Raw genomic sequence first — 18,835 nt, 5'->3', positions numbered from 1 at the left:
GTACTCCTGGTTCTGCCCTGTTGAGGCCTGAGCCCACAAGGAGGGGCCCAGCTGTCTGGAAGACCCTGCCAAACCCTTTGGAACCCACTCAATGAGCCAGCTCCTTTCACCTCCAGAGTAGGGATTCACAGGGTACCCTGGTCCTTTGGTATCTAGAGCAAAAGTAGTACAACTCTCCCGGGTCTCAGGTAAACACATGGCTCTCTCATTGGCAGTAGAGGAGCACCTGATCTTGCTCTTTAGAGTTTAAGACATAGTCCAGACTGGAGGAGCCCTGGTTTACTCACTAGTTCATCAGGTATTTATTGATCACCTAGTGTCAAGCACACTAAGGTCCCAGGGACATAGGATCCTTGGTGTGGACCCTTCCGAAGGAGAGGATAGGCACCAATTGAATCATCCCAAACAGATGTAAAATTGACATGAGTGTGGGATGTCCTCTGTCCAGAGAGCTTGTCATACGTCACCACCTTCATAAAACCCTTTTTCTGTGTTGGCCAGGAATCCCAAACTGCCTTCTTTTCTGGAAAAACTTTCCGGAAAAGCCAGAGTCCTTTGGAATAGGTCTAGTTTTCAGAAGTATTCAGGTCTTCAAGGTTGGGTGCTGGGATCCAGAGCAGAACAAAGCACACTAACTAGGATGGGGGAACCGAAATTCACTACCAGCTCTAACCAAAGCAAGAAGCCATAGATGGGGCTCCAGGTGGTCCCACCTTCTGACTGACAGCCGGCAGTCGGCAGGGATTTGGGGGAAGGGGCTCCTGTTGAAGCCCAGTTGATTTCAAGAAATGTGCAGGGTGTTGGGGAAACGCCTCCGTTTGGGTTGCAAAAAATCTGCCAAAGGTGGAAATATTTCCAGAGCATTTATGGGCGGAGCTTCACAATTGTCCGCATCCTGATTGGCCCTGAAGTAGTAGGCGGGACTTTGAGAGGAAAGACGTTCCCCGTGGTGCCTGTGGGCGCGGCTTTCCGAGGGCCAGTGGGAGGCGAGCTTGTCCTCAGAAAACCCTCTTTCTGGTTGGCTGAAGCAGGTTGGGCGGGACCTTAGGAGGACCTATCAAATCCGTCGGGCAGGCTGTTGGCAGTATACAGGCTTTTAAAGGCTGAGGGGCGGGTCCGCGCCTGCGCGGGGGGCAGTCTTTATTTCCTACTCTGTGGGCGAGGCCCAAGACTAGTCGCTCTGTCTCAGCGGCGTAATGTTGAGGCTGCAGGTTGTTCTGGGCCACCTCAATGGCCGACCTAAGTCGCACCCGGCGCTGCAGGCTGCACCGTGCTTCAGTAGCTTCCCGCAAGCCTCGGCTGCGGACGTGGTGGTGGTGCACGGACGGCGCACTGCCATTGGCAAGGCGGGCCGCGGCGGCTTTAAGGTGAGGCCCCCCGGGGAATGGTGCCTGGGGTGAGACAGTGAGGGCTAGGGGCCGTTCATAAACTCGGTAGCCTCCGGGCTGCAGACACGCGTGCTGCAGTGCTTTCTGTGGCCGCGATGGGTATCACAAGCCAGGTTCACCGCAGCTGTGCATCCCGCTGCAGGACACCACCCCAGATGAGCTTCTGTCAGCCGTCTTGACTGCAGTTCTCCAGGACGTAAAGCTCAGGCCTGAGCAGTTGGGGGACATCTCCGTGGGTGAGTGTACCACCCAGGCCCGGCACAGGGTGCCTCCAGTCTTCTCCTCCCTCCAAAGTCCTGCTTCCACGCCTCCAGTCCCGCTTCCAGTCCCCGCTTCCAGTTCCCGAGTTGTCACTGAAGGGAACTGTGGAGTCCACTGACTTCAATGTGATCTCCTCCTGTGAGCCAATACAACCCCCCGCCCAATCGCAGACATTTTGCTGCTCCTCGTGTATTTTGACGAATAAGTATAAGGAAAGTAGGTGTCCCAAGTGCAGAAATTCTAGCACCTAAGGGTTCCAGAGCACTCCGGAGACCTGAAGCCAAGGTTCTCTGTGCCCTGGAACGTATCTATTCCAGAGCAGAGATGAGAGAATGCCAACACTCATCAAGTTCAGTACCTTATTTGCAGATGGAGACACTGGGAATGGGGGTTGGTGGAAGATTTGCAACACAGGATTGAACATAGGGCCTTGAGCTGTGATTCAACACTGTTTTCCACCCCTACACCTCTTCCCTTGAACTATAGCAACATAGTATATAACACCATTTCATCCAATGAGTTCTTTACTTAAGCCACTCCTCTTTACAGTGACAGCAGTTCTTGGAGCAGGATGACTTGGGGAAAGTGTGCATATTCAGAATATTTCACTTGCCTGACTGCCAGTGCTGTTGGCCTGCAAGCTTTGCACTGTGTCCCTCTTTCCCTCATGTTTTTCATGTTATGTGGAAAAGAAGGATAACTGCCCAGCCTTTGCTGATTTTGGAAGAGGAAGGTGCATGAGCATGTGAGCTTGGGACCCTCCAACATTGGGGCTCATATATGAACTGGACAAACTGTTGTTTGTCTGGCTCCCCTTACTCCATATGTTGAAATTCCAGAGCCTCAAGTGAGCCAGTTAATGATTGATATTCCTGAAGAAAGATCTGGAATGTCTTCTTTCAGGTTCACAGCAGCCCCTTAATTCCCAGAACACCATCTAGCATTGAATACAGTTTTTCTTTTTTCTCTCCCACAGGAAATGTGCTTCAGCCTGGAGCTGGGGCCATCATGGCCCGGATTGCCCAGTTTCTGAGGTAAGTTATTTTACTTCTACCTCTGGCGCGGCCATTGTGATTCTTGAGTGGGATCTGCCCCCTGAAAATTCACCTCATTGTAGTGGAGATCAGGATGGAGATCAGATGTCAAAAGATGTCGGTCGAGGCAACCACAGTGCTTGGGATCCTGCTCTTCGGACCCAACCTTTCCCCTGCTTTAGGAGTGGGAAAGGGTGTGTTATCCAGACCAGAGCCAAGACCTGCAGGTCTGTGGGGCTGGGGCAAAGGTTTTCTGTGGCCTGGTTTGTATTAAAAAAAAATGTCTTGCTTACTTTTGGAAGTTTGAACTCTACTCCTCTGTCAGGTAAATGACCCATGAAAACCTTGAACTGTGACTTCCTTTGCTAAGTTGAGTAAGCTAGAAATTCTAGGCCCATCCCATTAGCAGAGGCCTGAAGATGGGGAGGACTCTGGGGTAGAGGAATCCTTGGCAGAGCTCTGATCATCTGGCCCTTCACCATTTACTCTCCCAGATGGGCCCACATGTAGCCTCAGACCCAATTGTCTTTGTCCTTTGAGCTACATGGAATCGAAATAATAGGTACATTAGCCAGTGAGAGAGCAGCAAAGGAAACCCAGCCTCTAGGAACTGACAGAAGCTCAGACTGCTGAACCTGCAGTTTAGGGGTCTACCACTCCCTGTCTCCAGGACAGCCCCCAGCCTCATCTCCCAGCTGCTCACTCATGTGACTTTTCTCTTTTCAATTTAACTGTGTGCCTCCTCCTGTCCTCATGGAGTGCTACCCTTACCTGCTCTCTCTGCTCTAGCTAAACCCTGCCCCAAACACAGTCTCACCGCTTGCACATGGCTTCCCCAAGCTCTCAGGCTTACAGTAAGAAATCTTCCTCTCCAGTAGGTAGCCTGTGCTTCCCTGCAGTGCAGAGTGTGCAGTGTGCCTGTGACACTGACCCTGCTATTAATCTCCACTAGGATACATTCTCTGTGTGTTGGTTGGGCCTTCTCTCAGGCACAGTACTGTAGCTCCTCAGCATGAAACTGGTGGAGCACTGTGCTCAGGAGGAATTTGGGGAAAACTTGATGGAATTGGTGCAACTGGTATTATGGGATTAAGGTGGCTGGTCTAGATTGCACAGGCCTAGGGAGCTATCCTCCCTTTGCAGAGTCTGGCCTGGGCACTAGCTTAGGCTCTCCCAAGCCTGGCTGCACCCCAGCACCATCAAAGGCCTTCACTTCATAAGGTTCTAAATATGTATGAGGAGGGCCTGGAACTGTCCGCAGTTACTGCTGGCCTAGGTAGGTTCCACTGGGAAGACCAGTTCTCTTAAGTCCCAAGCTGAGCCCAGTGTGAGAGAATGAGAGCCCTAGAGCAAGGACTATTAGAACAGTGGTTCCCTGCAGAGCTCTTCATCCAGGTGAGAAGTGGCCCATGGGGAGAGAATGGAATGTGAAGGACCAACCTCGTGGTTATTAGTAAGGCTAGGGAGGGTGGGGATGGGTGCTGGCATATATTTGAGAATTGACTTTTACTCTGGTGACCTGTCCCAGCAACAAGCCCACTGCTCTGTTCTCTGAGGGAAGCAGAGAGGTCTAGTTGTCTTTGTTCAGTCACCAGAAGGAGAAAAAGAAGGACCTCTATGGCCCGATCAGGCTTCCCCACCTCAGCTTGAGGAGAATTATAAGATGGAAGAACATGTGCTTATGGGTCCTAGGGAGTGTGCACCTCTAGAGATGAGGTCTGCCCATCCCTGCCCCATGGATCTGGTCTGGCATGGGCACTGGGCTACCAGGTTGTTCCAGATCTTTGCACCCTTTGATGGGAGCAGTCACATGGCCCAGGAGCACAGGCCTGCTATCCATGGGAGCCTAGCAGGGCAGGGGGATTGACTGATTGTGCCTCTCACCTTCTGTTTAGTGGCATCCCAGAGACTGTGCCTCTGTCCACGGTCAACAGACAGTGCTCATCAGGGCTGCAGGCAGTAGCCAACATAGCTGGTAAGTTGGGACTGGGTTGTACTCTTGGCCAGAGCCTGGACTTATTCCTGCCCCTGAGGGTTAGGTCAGTGATGTTGCTGTCTCTTGAGCCAGCAATAAGCATCTGAGAGGACTCTGAGCACAAAAAGAGTGCAGGAGCTCCCCTTGCCACTGCCCCACACCTTCAGGACACCCCTGGGTATTTGTCTCTGGGGCTGGGCTGTGTGGCACCTAGAGGGAGAACAGATGGGACAGGGGCTCTGCTGCTCCCCGGACAGGCAGACCTTGGTCAAGGATGGTTATGAAATGCTTTTGTTGCAGGTGGCATCAGAAATGGGTCTTATGACATTGGCATGGCCTGTGGGTAAGAATTTCTTTCTGCCAGAGCTCCTTAACCAATGGTGACAATCAAACTAATTTCCCTCTGCTCGGTTCTTTGAGGCCATGATTTGAGAATCATTCCCTGGTTCCTTTAGGCAGCTGGCTTGGTGTGGGTCCCTCTAGATGCAGCCTAGGAGTGGCCCCCAATTCTGGCTGCTCAGAAAAAGCTCACGTGTGAATACTAGCAGGGGAGGAAAGGTGGCCTCTAAGCTTTCTCTCTTGGAAATCTGTCAGGCTGGAAAATGTGGATAGCACACTGGGAAAATATAGCCACTGGACTTTCTTCTCCAGCTCTTACTGATTTTTGATTATATTGAGAGAGAAATGGAAGTTTTAGTTCTCTAAAACCAGGGCAGTCCTTCCTCTATGACTATTTGTTCATTTTCTCAGGTGTCCGTCCTCTGTATTACCTAGGTATCAGGTGGAAACCACTGGCTCCCTACTGGCCTCCGAGGAACAGAATCTGATATCTAATGTCTCCATTAGACATTAATCACTGTCTCCAACACCCAAACTATGACTCCGTCTTTTCTTGCAGGAAATGTAGCTCCAGATTTTTTTTTTTTCTTTTCAGTGCCTTCAGGTTTGGGCCAGGGGATGGGAGTTTCTGATGCTTTTTAAGACAGGCTGAGGGAGCCCTTGGCAGGCTCAGGAGGTGATCAACCTGGGTTGTGACATGCTTCTGCTTCTTTCTGGGTTTATTGTCAGGAAGCATTTCTGGCCTCTATCCAGGTTCATGCTGAGCTGTACTGGGTTGTCCTAACCTATGTCCCAGTTGGAATAGAGCCAACACCACAATCAGGGACTTTAGCAGGGCAAGAGCTACAGCCCAGCCTGCCCTTTGATGTTTCTGGTATCCCTTTCTTACTAAGGTAGAACAGGGGCTGGGGAAGGGGGTAACTGGAGGAGAAGTAGTGTGGTCTTCACGAGTTCCTAAGGGAGCTTCTATTCCCAATAGGGTATGGACTGTGGTACTAGGAGACTGATGATTTGAGCTTTGGCATCGGGCTTGGGAGTGAACTCCGGAGCCAGAATGCCTAACGTGGGATCCAGGTTGGGTGACAATGCACTCAGGACCTCAGTGTTATCATGTATAAAAGGGGATACCTACCTCAGGTCTGTCAAGGATTTTAAGAGAATTAAATGGAACCATGAATATCGCTAACACCATGGGGATGTGTACCTGTAGCTAATACTATAGAGCTTTCATGCTTGAAAAAGATTGGAAACTAGTGTTGTGAGCACCCCAGCACTCTGTCAAGGTCATTTACTGTGAGTCTTGAAGCCTTCTGCTTCCCTCCTCACAGTACTTTTAGAAGCCACCTAGGTTTCCTCTCATACCTCCTATCATGCAAGTCAGGTTGCTCTTAGATGTGATCTTTGCCCTGACTAAAGATATTTGTCTCTTTTTCATCTGAATTGTGGCCCCTGAGGGCAGGGCCTGCATTTACTGCATAAGTTTTCTGGACTGTAATGTCTATCTCAAAGCTTTCTGTGGGAACTACCAATTGGCTGGTTCAGCAGATGTATAGGGAAGCATGCCCCTGCCCCTTGGAGAGTGGACTCTGCAGTGCTCTGTCCTGGGGTGCAGATAGAGACAGGGCTCAGCAGCCCCCTAGCCCCAGCTGTGCCTCACTTGTCTGTGCCTCCCAGACAGGGCACCGCACTTCCCAAGGACTCCCAGGCTATTTCCCAACACTTGCCACATGTCCTGTATCCTTGGGTGTGTTTCTATTAGGGCTCAGCTCCCTCCTCCTTCTCCTCAGGGTGGAGTCCATGTCCCTGGCTGACAGAGGGAACCCTGGAAATATCACTTCACGCTTGCTGGAGAATGAGAAGGCCAGAGACTGCTTGATCCCCATGGGGTGAGTACCCATCCATAGCTCTGTGTACCTGTGCCCCCTTCAGCTCTGTCTCTCCAGGAGCAGCCACTGGCCACACGAGTGGGACATATGTCAGCAGTAGACTCTGGGAATCTTATCCGGTTCCTGCAGAGTGTCTTTCACCCCTGCCTGAAGTCCTATTTGAACATGTATATATGAAGGCTGAGGAATTTTCTCATCTATGACTGGTGATGCCAAGGCTTGGCCTGCTTCCTGTGTGTGGCATCTACTCTTTAGGGACTCTGAGCATGACACATGATGCTGTTTTTGCTTCCTGTTCCTGAGGTCCCCAAATCTCCTCTGAACCCAAGTTTCCAAAAATAGTCCACCCTGTCATGACCCCTCTGAGGTGTTTAGTCATAAGTAGGCAGATAGCAGTATCTCTCCATTCTGTGGGAGCCTAGTGTTGCAAGTGGGGAGTTTTTCATCCCTGACCATGCCGATGAGGGACCTTGGGGCCTGTCAGATGCAACCTATGAAGTATGCTGCATCAGGCCAGTAGCTTGGTCAGCAGCCAGTGCCACCAAGGTCTGTCCATCTCCAGGGGCTGTGGACAGGGAGGCCTGACTCCCACGCATGTTGAGGCTAGAGAGGGCTGTGTCTTAGCCTAGTCCACACACCATATCTCCAAAGATAGTGTGAAGAACAGAAGCTCAGACTGCAAAGCCTAACCATGGATCTGGGCTCCCAGGACAAGGACAGGCCCAGCCATGGTGAGCAGAAAGCCAAGGTTTGGCCTTTCCAGAGGTGACGTGGGCATCCTAATCACCCCACATGAAAGCACTGTCTTTGAGGCATTAGGGAAGCTGGCAAAGGGTGGCAGTTAGTATCCCCAATATACCTTCCTTCCCCTCTCCTCTGTGCTGAGGCAGCTCACCCAGGGAACATACTCTCTTCTGCTCTGCTGCCAATGCAGGCTGCCCTCCCTCTTTTGTGAGAGGTGTCTTTGGTGTATGAACTCTGAGCTTTTGGCCAGCATTGGCGACTCCCTGTCTGCTCCATTCCAATGCTGGGGGTGGAGTGCCACTGCCTGATTCCTCAGTACTGTCTCTGTGGCATGAAAGGCCTTGGTCCCCATGCTGCCAGCCTTATGCCCAGCTGGGTACTACTTTTGTCCTAGGATAACCTCAGAGAACGTGGCTGAGAAGTTTGGCATTTCACGAGAGAAGCAGGATACCTTTGCACTGGCCTCCCAGCAGAAGTGAGTGCTGCTTGGGGTGGAACCTTGAAAAGACTGGACGGTGAGGTTGTGAGGCCATCTTGGGTGGTCTGAGGTCTGAGGTGGATGTGTCCCAAGAGTACAGCTATGTACTAGGGGTTTACAAGCCTCCTGCCTCCCAGCTGGGGAATGGAAAGGGGGCAGTGCCATTCTGAGGTGATGGCTCTTCCCTGTTCTCCTGACTGTCCATGCAGAGTACCTTCTCCCTACCTAGGCCTCAATTCCTCCTTGGTTCTTTGGGGCATAATGAGGAGGAGGATTCGTCTTTACCTGATGCTCAGGAACTGAACATGGTAGCCAGAGGCTTCTCAGGGACCTAGAGTGTGGGGTCAACTATGCTGTGGATCTGCTGTGTTAGCTTCTGGAGCAGGCCTGGGTCTGGGGAAGCATCCTAAGACAGGGCTAGGGCCGATGTCACAGAAATACAGGGGCTCAGGCCTCTGGGGCAACAGCCAACAGGTTTGGACAATCCTGGCCAGACGAAGGAAGGACAGCAAAGACAGGGAGTGAGCTTCTCCAAGGCAGGGACTGTTAGCCTCTTGGGTCAAGTTGCCTTGTGGGTTTTGCTAGAAGCTCTGGTTCCTACTAATGAAATGCCCCTAGGTGCTGTAGTTTACATACGCTGTAAGGGTAACCCTAAAATACCTCAGGGTTCGATTCTGTTTGAATTGGAAAAGACATCAGAGATTAGGATGTGTCATTTTAGATTTGAGGAATCTCAGGAAGGGGTGAAATTCAGATGTTGGCTAACCCCAGAAAACTAGCAGAAGCCATCAGAGGTGTTCCTGGGGCTCCAGCCTCAGACTAGCAGAGGCAACTGACAGACTCAGTTTTGGGCAAAGGGCTCTAAAAAGCAAACACCACCTGCAAACTCCCTTCTCCCTACTGAGTTTGGAATCGGCCATGATGTGGACAGCTGGAGTTGATAGCAAAGGAGGCTCTGGATGGCCCCAGCAAGGTTACCCCTCCACAGGGCAGGTTTCCTCAGGACCGCCAGCTGATCCCTCCAATGTCTCCTAGGACCAGACATGTCCCTGAATTTAGCAGGCTGAGGTTGCATGTCTGCCACAGTGGGCCAGAGTGGGGACAGGAGGAAGGGAGCTCCAAGGGAGCCTGAGCCTGGCTGTCTGCTGCTGGCAGGGCAGCAAGAGCCCAGAGCAGGGGCTGTTTCCGCACTGAGATTGTGCCTGTGACCACCACCATCCACGATGACAAGGGCACCAAGAGGAGCATCACTGTGTCCCAGGATGAGGGAATCCGCCCCAACACCACCATGGAGGGCCTGGCCAAACTGAAGCCTGCTTTCAAAGATGGCGGCTCCACCACAGCTGGTGAGTATGGGCCAGGATGCTGGAGTAGGGCTGCCTCCCGGGACTGTCACCAGGCTGGCTTTTCTGCTCTGGAGTCTGGGGCAGACCAGGTCCCTTGGACACCCTTGGTGGCAGCCTGGGTTGATAGCTAAGAAGACTCTGGATGGCCCCAAGCATCCTCCTCTCCCTAGGGCAGCATTTCCTCAGGACCTCCAGCCAGTCTCTCAAATCTCCTGTAGGACCAGACATATCCCCAGATTTAGTAGGCTAAAGTTGCATGTCTGCCACAGTGGGCTGATTCTCCTCTGCTCTGCCCTGATCCCTCCTCACCCCAACTCTTTCTCCCTAGGAAACTCTAGCCAGGTGAGCGATGGAGCAGCTGCCATCCTCTTGGCCCGGAGGTCAAAGGCAGAAGAGTTGGGCCTCCCCATCCTCGGGGTTCTGAGGTCCTATGCAGTGGTTGGAGTCCCACCTGATGTCATGGGCATTGGACCTGCATATGCCATCCCTGCAGCCTTGGAGAAAGCAGGTCAGATGGCTCCTTCAGACCCTAGACCTGGGTCCCCTCATGCCCTGCTGCTGGGGCTGGGGGTGAGTAATGGGGGTAGAACTGCGGATGCTGCAGAGTAATGATGGGGCAGGCTGGCACTCCATACCCAAGGTCTTTGTGACCCATAGCTGAGACCCACTCACCTGTCTGATGTGACAGCACACTAGGCAATTGTGGGCCTGTGAATAGGTGGGGTCTGGGAAGACCTGGAAGCCTGCCCATGGGCCTCTGTCAGCTCAGATCTGAACCTCATCTGCAGGACTGACAGTGAATGACGTGGACATCTTTGAGATCAATGAGGCCTTTGCAAGCCAGGTGAGTCTTAGTCTCCCCATTGCCTGGGCCCTGGGCACCCAGTGGGAGCCAGTGGACAAGCCATGCAGGGAAGGGGGCCAGCATGTCCAGGCGTTGCTCTGGCTCCTTCCAGGCTGTCTACTGTGTGGAGAAGCTAGGAATCCCCCCTGAGAAGGTGAACCCTCTGGGAGGAGCAGTGGCCCTGGGCCACCCCCTGGGCTGCACTGGGGCACGACAGGTCATCACACTGCTGAATGAGCTGAAGCGCCGTGGAAAGAGGTGAGGCTGTTCCCCTTGGGGTGTTGTGGGTGTCATGAGGGATGCTGAGCTGCGGCATCGAAGGGTGGGAGCTTGGGGAGGTCAGTATGCACAGATGTGCACTTTGAACTGGGCATATAGGGACATGATCTCTATTGTCCCTAAGGGTCAGCCTTGAAAGGGATACCTGGCCTACAGAGGGTATCTGCCACTGAGTGCCTAGGTGGGCAGTCAGGGGACTGATTTCCCACAGATCTGGTCTTCTGGTTTTGTATTCTCTGTTCACGAGGACCTTGGTCAGGGGTTTGGGCCTCTGCCCAGAGTGCCTGTGCCCAGCCAACCTAGTTCCCTCTCCCAGGGCATATGGAGTGGTGTCCATGTGCGTTGGCACTGGGATGGGAGCTGCTGCTGTCTTCGAATACCCTGGGAACTGAGTCCCTGGCTCAAGTCACTACCCAGAAAGTGACTCTAGGGAAGCAAATCCTCGTGGGACATTCATCACTGGTGGTGGGGACAAATCGAGGCACTTCAACTAATTTGGAAACTGTGAACACTGATGACACAGTACAGGAGTGGGTGGGTGTTGGTCCTTACCACCAGGCCCCCTCTAGATGGGCCAGACAAAGCCTGTGTGCATCACCAGGCCCCCATGTAAATCCTAGGGAACTGTGGTCTCATGAATGAGGGTAGAATGGACATAATAAACATGTTATCTCATCTTGATGGCTGTGGTGTTTTCCTTCTAAGTAGTGAGTCTGAACTGCCCTAGTCTCCACAGTGGTATAACTTTTTTTGTGTTAGCTCTGGGGACTTACAATGCAGGTCCTAGGCTAAGACCATTGCCCTGGAGAGGGCTCCTCCATCCCAGGAGCTGTTCAGAACCCCCCAGTCCATGTCCCTACATCCCCTTCCCTCAGCTGGGTCTGTTCTTATCATTGCACTCTCCACACTCCCAGCGGCAGGATGATGTTCTATATAATTCTGCTCAACCAGTGAATTGTTAGTTCTCACAGAAAGGCTTCTGGTGTCTACTGCAGTGTGGGGATCACATCCTCTAAGCCCTTGCCTGCCCTCAGAGTCCACCAGATATAGAGTGCAAATGTGTTTAAAGTCAGCACAATGATCACCTCAAAGAGTGACCTGACCTGCACAGAAAAGTACGTGTGAGGGGGCTAACAGGAAAGCACACTGGCCTGTTCAGAGAGATCTATACTCTCCTCAAAATGGACTGTGAGGAGAAGAAGCATATGGCCTACAGAATAACTTGTGGCCCTGGCAGTTCTTCCATGCTTACAATGCTAATTTGAACTATTTTCATGCATTAGAGCACTACATGTGATTTAATTCTCTTAAAAACCTAGATAGCACTTAGGTAGGGGTCCCCTTTTATAGAGGAGGATACTGAGGTCCTGAATGGTGGGCAATTTGTCATGGTCACCCTAATTAAGGGATTCTAGGCCAAGAGCTTGTTCCTAGCTAGAATGGCCTGAGCAATACTTCACCCTCCAACTCTTGGCAATGGTCAGCATGTGCCAGTGCCAGTGGTATTGTCCCTGCCCCTCAGACACTAAGATCCAAGATTTCCCAGAATCACAGTTCTTAACCTGCTTGGTGATCAAATGCCTCCAGAGGAACTTACGAGGCTCCAGTCATGCTTCTTACGTCACTCGCATCTGTTGCACAGTGAGACCAGGGAAGGTGAGAGACACTAAATGGCAGGGGATGCAGTGACCTTTGCCCTGCCAGAGTCCCTGTTTGTGGACTTTGGATCTCTTCCAACTAAGACACAGGCCAGGCAACTAAGTGGAGGTCATCTCAGCCCTGGTCAAGGACCAGTGATGCTTTCTGTCCAGAAACATCCAGAGAAGATCCCAAGGCAGCCCAAAAGGTCAGAACCAGTGCGGCTTACCTCCTGAGGCAGTCAAAGCCTCCTCAGCTTTATTTTTCCAAAGAACAGAGACTTTTTCAAGCCTGAAAAGTTTTCAAGAGAGCCAGATGCGATGGCACATATCTGTAATTCAGCTACCAAAGAAGTATGAGGTTTGCAAGTTTCAGATCAGTGAGGGGAACTTAGCAAGATCTTCCCTCAAAAACAAAAAAGATCTAGAATGTAGCTCCCTAGTCACACCCTCTGGCATTCACTATCCAAAGCAGTAAAAAAGGGGGAAAAATTGTGAGAAGAACCTTAGAGGCTACCTGTCCTCACCTGCAAGTGCTCAGGCAGGGTTTTTTCCCCTGAGTAGCCAGATTTGGGGGTCACTCCTAGGCTGCATCAAGAGGGACCTACACCAAGCCAGCTACCTAAAGGAACCAGGGAATGATCCTAAAATCATGGCCCCTGAGAACTGACCAGAGAGAAAGTAGTTTGATTGTCACCATTGGTTAAGGAGCTCTGGCAGAAAGCAAGTGTTATCCACAGGCCATACCATTGTCATAAGACATTGGCACCTACTGATGCCATCTGCAACAAAAGCATTTTATAACCATCCTTGGCCACGGTCTGTCTGTCCTGGGAGCAGCAGAGTCCCTGTCCTACCTGATCTCTAGGTGCCACTCAGTCCCCAGAGACAAAAATCCAGGGGTGTACTGGAGGTGTGGGGCAGTGGCAAGGGGAGCTCTTGCACTCACTGTACTCAGAGTCCTCTCAGAAATGCTACTGTTGGCCCAGGAGACAGTGATATCTCTGACCCTAACCCCTAGGGGCAAAACTAAGCCCAGGCCCTGGCCAAGGGCACAGCCCTGTCCCAACTTATGAGCTATGTTGGCCACTGCCTACAGTCCTGATGAGCATTGTCTGTTGACAGTGGATAGAGGCACAGTCTCTGGGATGCCACTGAAACACAAACTGAGAGGCACAATCAGTCAGTCCTCCTGCCCTGCTAGGCGCCCATGGATAGCAGGCCTGTGCTCCTGGGCCATGTGACTGCTCCCATCAAAGGGTGCAAAGATCTGGAACAACATGGTAGTCCAGTGCCCATGCCAGACCAGAACCATGGGACAGGGATGGGCAGACCTCATCTCTAGAGGTGCATACTCCCCAGGACCCTACAAGCCACTTCTCACCTAGATGAAGAGCTCTTCAGGGCACCACTGTTGTAACAGTCCTTGCTCTAGGGCTCCCATTCTCTCACACTGGGCTCAGTTTGTTATAAGGACTGGTCTTCCCAGTGGAATCTGCCCAGGCCAGCAGTAACTGGGGACATTTCCAAGCTATCCACATACATATCTAGAACCTTAGGGAGTGAATGCACCTGGGGGTTCTGGGGTGCAGCCAAGCAAGGGAACCCTTGAGCTAGCACTCAGACTGCACAAGGCCTCCCAGGTAGATGGCTCCCTAGGCCCGTGCAACCCAGACCAGCCACCTTAATCCCATAACACTAGTTATCACCAGTTCCACCAAGTTTTCCTAAAATCCCTCCTGAGCACAGGGCTCCACTGATTTCATGCTGAGTACTATGCCCTAGAGGAGGTCCGACCAACACAGAGTGTATCCTACAGGAGATGAATAGCAGGGCCAGGTGTCACAGTCGCATCACACGGAAGCACAGGCTACCTACTGGAGAGGAAGATCTCTCTCGTTGTAAGCCTGAGAGCTTGGGGAAGCCATGTGCAAGTGGAGTGAGACTGTGTCTGGGGCAGGATTTAGCTAGGGCAGAGAGAGCAAGTAGGAGCACTACTCCATTGGTACAGAATGGGCACAGTAGAGAGGACAACAGGAGGCAGATAATTTGACCGAAAGGAGAAAAGTCACATGAGTGAGCAGCTGGGGGTGAGGCTGAAGAGTTATTCTGTAGACAGGGAGTGGGAGATCCTGAACTGCAGGTTCAGCAGTCTGAGCTTCTGCCAGTTCCTGGAGGTTGGGTTTCCTTTGCTGCTCTCTTACTGGCTAATGTCCCTATTATTTCAATTCCATGCAGCTCAAAGGACAAAGACAATTGGGTCTGTACATGTAGAAACAATGGAACACTCCAGCCCCATCTGGGAGAGCAAGTGGTGAAGGGCCAGATGATCAGAGCTCCACCAAGGATCCCCCTGCCCCAGAATCCTCCCCATCTTCGGCCTCTGCTAATGGGATGGGCCTGGAGTTTCCAGCTTGCTCAACTAGCAAAGGAAGCTAAGTCACAGTTTAAGGTTTTCATGGGTCATTTACCTGACAGAGGAGTAGAGTCCACATTTCCAAAAATAAGCAATAGGTTGTTTTTGAATAAAAATCAGGCCACAGAAAACCTTTGCCCCAGTCCCACAGACCTGTATGTCTTGGCTCTGGTCTGGATAACAAACCCTTTCCCATTCCAAAAGCAGGTGAAAGGTTGGGTCCAAAGAGCAGGATCTCAAGCACTCTGGTTGCCCTGACATCTTTTGACTTCTGATGTCCATCTGGATCCTTGCTTCCAACAGGCTGAATTTTCAGGGGCCATGACTCACTCAAGATTCACAATGGCTTACCCAGAGGTAGAAGTAGAAAAGGTTACCTCAGAAACTGGGTAATCCAGGCCACAGTGGCCCCTGCTCCAGGCTGGATCTCATATCTGATTGACAAAAGTTAGTATTCAGTTCCAGGTAGTATCCTGGCAACTAAGGTACAGCTGTGAGTACCAAAGAGAAGACATTTCAGATCTTTCTTCATCATATATCCTTGGCAAGTTCACTAATATTCTGAAATTTCAAGGTCTAGAGAGGTACAGCCAGATACACAACATTCCATCCAGGTCATATACCATTCTCCATGCTGAAGGGTCCCAAGCTTATCCACAGTGGTGTCCTGTAGTTCAGGAGATCAAGGGACCACAGCTTAGATACACCGCCACCTCTGGTATAGAAAGAATCCAAGCAGATGACCCTGATGAGCTTCTGTTTGCTGTCTTGACTGTGGGTCTATAGGACAGGAAGCTGAGGCTTGAGCAGCTGGGAGAGATCTCTGTGGGTGAGTGCACCCCCCAGACCCTGTTCTGGGAACTCCCTGTCTTCTTATCCCTCTGGTGTCCTTCTTCCATGCCTTCAGAACCCAAGTTGTCACTGAGGGGAGTAACAGTGGACTCTGCTGAGTTCACCATAATTGCCTCCTGAGAGTCAGAGAGCCCCTGTCTCCAGAGGCTTTGTGCCCCCTCCATATTCTGCATATGAAGGCAGATGGAAAGCAGAAATGCCTACTGGCAGACATTCCAAGCCTCAGAGATCTCAGGAAACTCCAGGAGGCAGGAGACCACAGTTGTCTGTGCCCCTTGTTTTCCTGTCTATGTCTATGTCAGGCCAGAATATCAAAAAACACCTGGTCCAGCCCACCATTTACAGACTGAGAATAAGGCTCCTGAATTTGCTATAGAGCTAGGTCTTGACCCAGCACCTCACCCTTAATTCCAACCCTGCCTCCCACCCTACACTTCTACCCTTGAAATGTAACAAAATCTTACAAGACATCCAGAGTGTCTTCATCCAGAGTGTGCCTCGCTTAGGGTGGGAATCATTGTTCCTCCTGTCTGCAGTGACAGCAGGTCCTGGAGGAGGACCTCAGGGGATGTGTGCACTTTCATTATCTCATTTCCATTGTCCAAGTACCACTGCTTTTGGCCTTCAAGCTTTTGCATTATGTTCTTCTTTCCCTCCTGTCTTCCATGTTACCTGGAAGGCAGGACAACTGCCCAGTCTGTGATGATTTGGAAGAAGGGGATGGTGACTGGGCAAGTGAACTTGGGACCTTCTAGCATTGGGGCTGGTATATGAACTGGGCAACCTGATGAATGTCTGGAGGTTCCTCAAAACGTTAGGCATGGAACCAACATATGAACCAGCTGTACCTCAAAAATTAAAGTTATCACTCTGTAGTGATACACACATACCTGTGTTCATAGAAGGACAATCCAGAATAGCTAAACTATGGAACCAACCTCAGAGTCCATCAATGGATGAATGGATAAAGAAAATGTGTATATCACAATGGAGTTTTATTCAGCCATAAAGAAAAATAAAATTATGTCATTTGCAGAAAAATGGATGGAACTAGAGACCGTCATGTTAAGAAAAATTAGTCGAACTCCAGAGGAGAAGGGTCTTACATTTCCTCTCCTGTGTGGAAGCCAGAGAGGAAAGGAAAAGAAAGGTGGGGGCGGATCTCATGAAAATCAAGGGGAGATCAGTAGAGGAAAGGGAACAAGATGTAGGTGATGGGGAGGGCGGGGGGAAGTACAGGGCAATGATATTGGCCAAATTATATTGTTGTATCATGTGCATGCATGAATATGTAACAACGAATCCCATCGTTGTACAACTGTAACATACCAATAAAAAAATGGATGGGAAAAATGAACTCAACCCCTTCCCTAAAAAAAGAATCTACAAAAAATAATTCTCTGCACTTTCCCTGGGAGCACAGCACAGGTGACAGTCAGAGCACAGGTGACAGTGCTTCACAGCACTACAGAAACTCTGAAGAAGCCAGGAGTTTATTGCCCAGGCAACCTTGATCCTGGGCTCTACACCCATCTCTAGATGACACAACTTAGACTAAGTGACCTTCTCAGGAGACAAAAGATGAGGTCCCTGAGGGCCTAATCCTGGGTTAGCCTTCACCCACACATATTTCATGAGAGTCTCTGAGCAACATAATGATAGGACTTGTAGTAGCCCTATTTTGTGGTCGGGAAACCAAGGTTCAGAAAGGTCAAGGGTCTTGCCCAGGGACCCATAGCCCATCTGTCTTCAACATGCATACTCTTCACACAACACTTTCCTGTGGCTATGGCCCACATGTCTGCCTATGGCATGGGAACAGTATTTGGCCATTATGCATGGGGTCATCAAGTGTGATAATGTCTGATAGCTCCACTGTCTATGGGTCAGTGTTGTCTACTCTGGCCACCTGTAATGGCTTCCAGACTCCTGCTGGGGCTTCAAAATGTACTTCTGGCTATTCTATTCTGTGGGGAAAAGACAGGGTGTGTCAGGTTGCACATCCCACAGTTAGGATCAAACCCTGCTCTATTTGACCCTCTTGGGCTCTGGGCCTTCTCCAGCTGATGGTGCCATGGGCAGCTACACAGATATGACAAGCTGGATGTTATGGTTTAGATGTGAGGTGTCTCCCCAGAGCTCATGTGTGAGACAATCCAAGAGGGTTAGAGGTGAAATGATTGGGTGAAGAGAGCTTTACCCAAAAGTGAGTTAATCCCTTAATGTAGATTAATTGGGTGGCAACAGTAGGCAGGTAGGAGATGACTGGAGGAGGTGGGTCACTGAGGGGCATGCCTTTGGGGTATATGTTTTGCTCTGGGTGAGTAGAGCTCTCTCCCTGCTTCCTGGTGGCCAAGTGCTGAGCCACATTCCTCCACCACACTCTTCCTCCATGATGTCCTGCCTTACCTTGGGACCTGATGAATGGAGTCAGCTGTTTATGTACTGAGACCTTTGAAATTGTGAGCATCAAATAAACTTTTCCTCTTCTAAAATTGTTCTTGTGAGATCTTTGGGTCACAGCAGTAAAAAGCTGACTAAAACATTGACCATACTCACAGACACACACACACACACACACACACACACACACACTTCTGACCAGCCCCAAAGGATGTCAGTAGGGTCTGGCCATCTAGATAAGGCAGAAGATAAGGCCTGTGTCCTTCTGTCCCTTGTCCTGAACTCCCATTCTAAGGCTCCTGGGAATGGAATGAAGGTCCAGTGATGGTGCAGTGATGGCAGTGACTTCAACCCAGCAATGTGTGACTGTCTGTGGGCAGCTGGATCTCCTGTGCAAGTACATTACTTGAGTGCCAGAAGTTTTCTAGACCATCAGCTTCCACTCCCTCACTTATCCTGTTGATCTACCTGACACAGCTCAGAAGCTCAAGGGCAGCCTGTGTCTGACACCTGGCCCACCTGAGACTTTTGTTAAGCTTGTCTATCACTTTTACACCTACACTTTTAACCTGGCCCTTCCCAGCCAGGCATCCTGCTTGTCCTGTTGCCTTTGTCTGGACTACCTGCTTTCTCTTTCTGAGAAGCATGGCTCCACCTTAGAATCTAGAGTCCTGTCTGGATTCTGTCTAAATACTGTCCAGATGTAATGAGGTAGGGCACACTCTCTTGACTTGAAGGTCTCAGAACAGCAGATATGAGAACTCAGAAGCCTCCTTTTAGATATGGATAGGTCAGTCCTTGAGGGTCTGGTTGTGGTGGTTGTTTGGGTAGGAGGTAAGGGAGAACAACGTTTTTTTTTTTTTTCTTCAGGGTTTATAGGAAATTGGCTTTGCTCCTTGGTATGTGACAGTGTCCTGTCCCATTTGTTGAAGATCTAGATTGTCCAAAGGTCC

The 18,835-nt window shown here is 50.8% G+C and overlaps 1 protein-coding gene across 1 annotated transcript; it reads left to right on the top strand.

Moving 5' to 3' along the window:
- Positions 1–1,137: 1,137 nt before the first annotated feature.
- LOC143409073 (3-ketoacyl-CoA thiolase B, peroxisomal) lies at positions 1,138–11,255 on the top strand. Its single transcript, XM_076869096.2, has 12 exons — positions 1,138–1,367; positions 1,531–1,624; positions 2,626–2,683; positions 4,579–4,658; positions 4,959–5,001; positions 6,785–6,883; positions 8,022–8,102; positions 9,261–9,451; positions 9,780–9,959; positions 10,240–10,295; positions 10,408–10,553; positions 10,891–11,255. The coding sequence occupies exons 1-12, from the start codon at positions 1,197–1,199 to the stop codon at positions 10,964–10,966; spliced, it is 1,275 nt and encodes a 424-aa protein (XP_076725211.1). The 5' UTR covers positions 1,138–1,196; the 3' UTR covers positions 10,967–11,255.
- The last annotated feature ends 7,580 nt before the right edge of the window (positions 11,256–18,835 follow it).

This window comes from Callospermophilus lateralis, chromosome 1 (assembly GCF_048772815.1).
Source record: "Callospermophilus lateralis isolate mCalLat2 chromosome 1, mCalLat2.hap1, whole genome shotgun sequence".
Taxonomy (NCBI): Eukaryota; Metazoa; Chordata; class Mammalia; order Rodentia; family Sciuridae; genus Callospermophilus; species Callospermophilus lateralis.
Note: the sequence above shows the minus strand (reverse complement) of the source record. Positions and strands in the feature narration are given on the sequence as shown.

Bases quoted from the DNA above. Each gene is read 5' to 3' on its own strand.
- LOC143409073 (XM_076869096.2), top strand. From the start codon at position 1,197: ATGTTGAGGCTGCAGGTTGTTCTGGGCCACCTCAATGGCCGACCTAAG. The intron at 5,002-6,784 runs GTAAGAATTTCT...CCTTCTCCTCAG, and splicing joins GACATTGGCATGGCCTGTGG to GGTGGAGTCCATGTCCCTGG. The intron at 8,103-9,260 runs GTGAGTGCTGCT...TGCTGCTGGCAG, and splicing joins GCACTGGCCTCCCAGCAGAA to GGCAGCAAGAGCCCAGAGCA.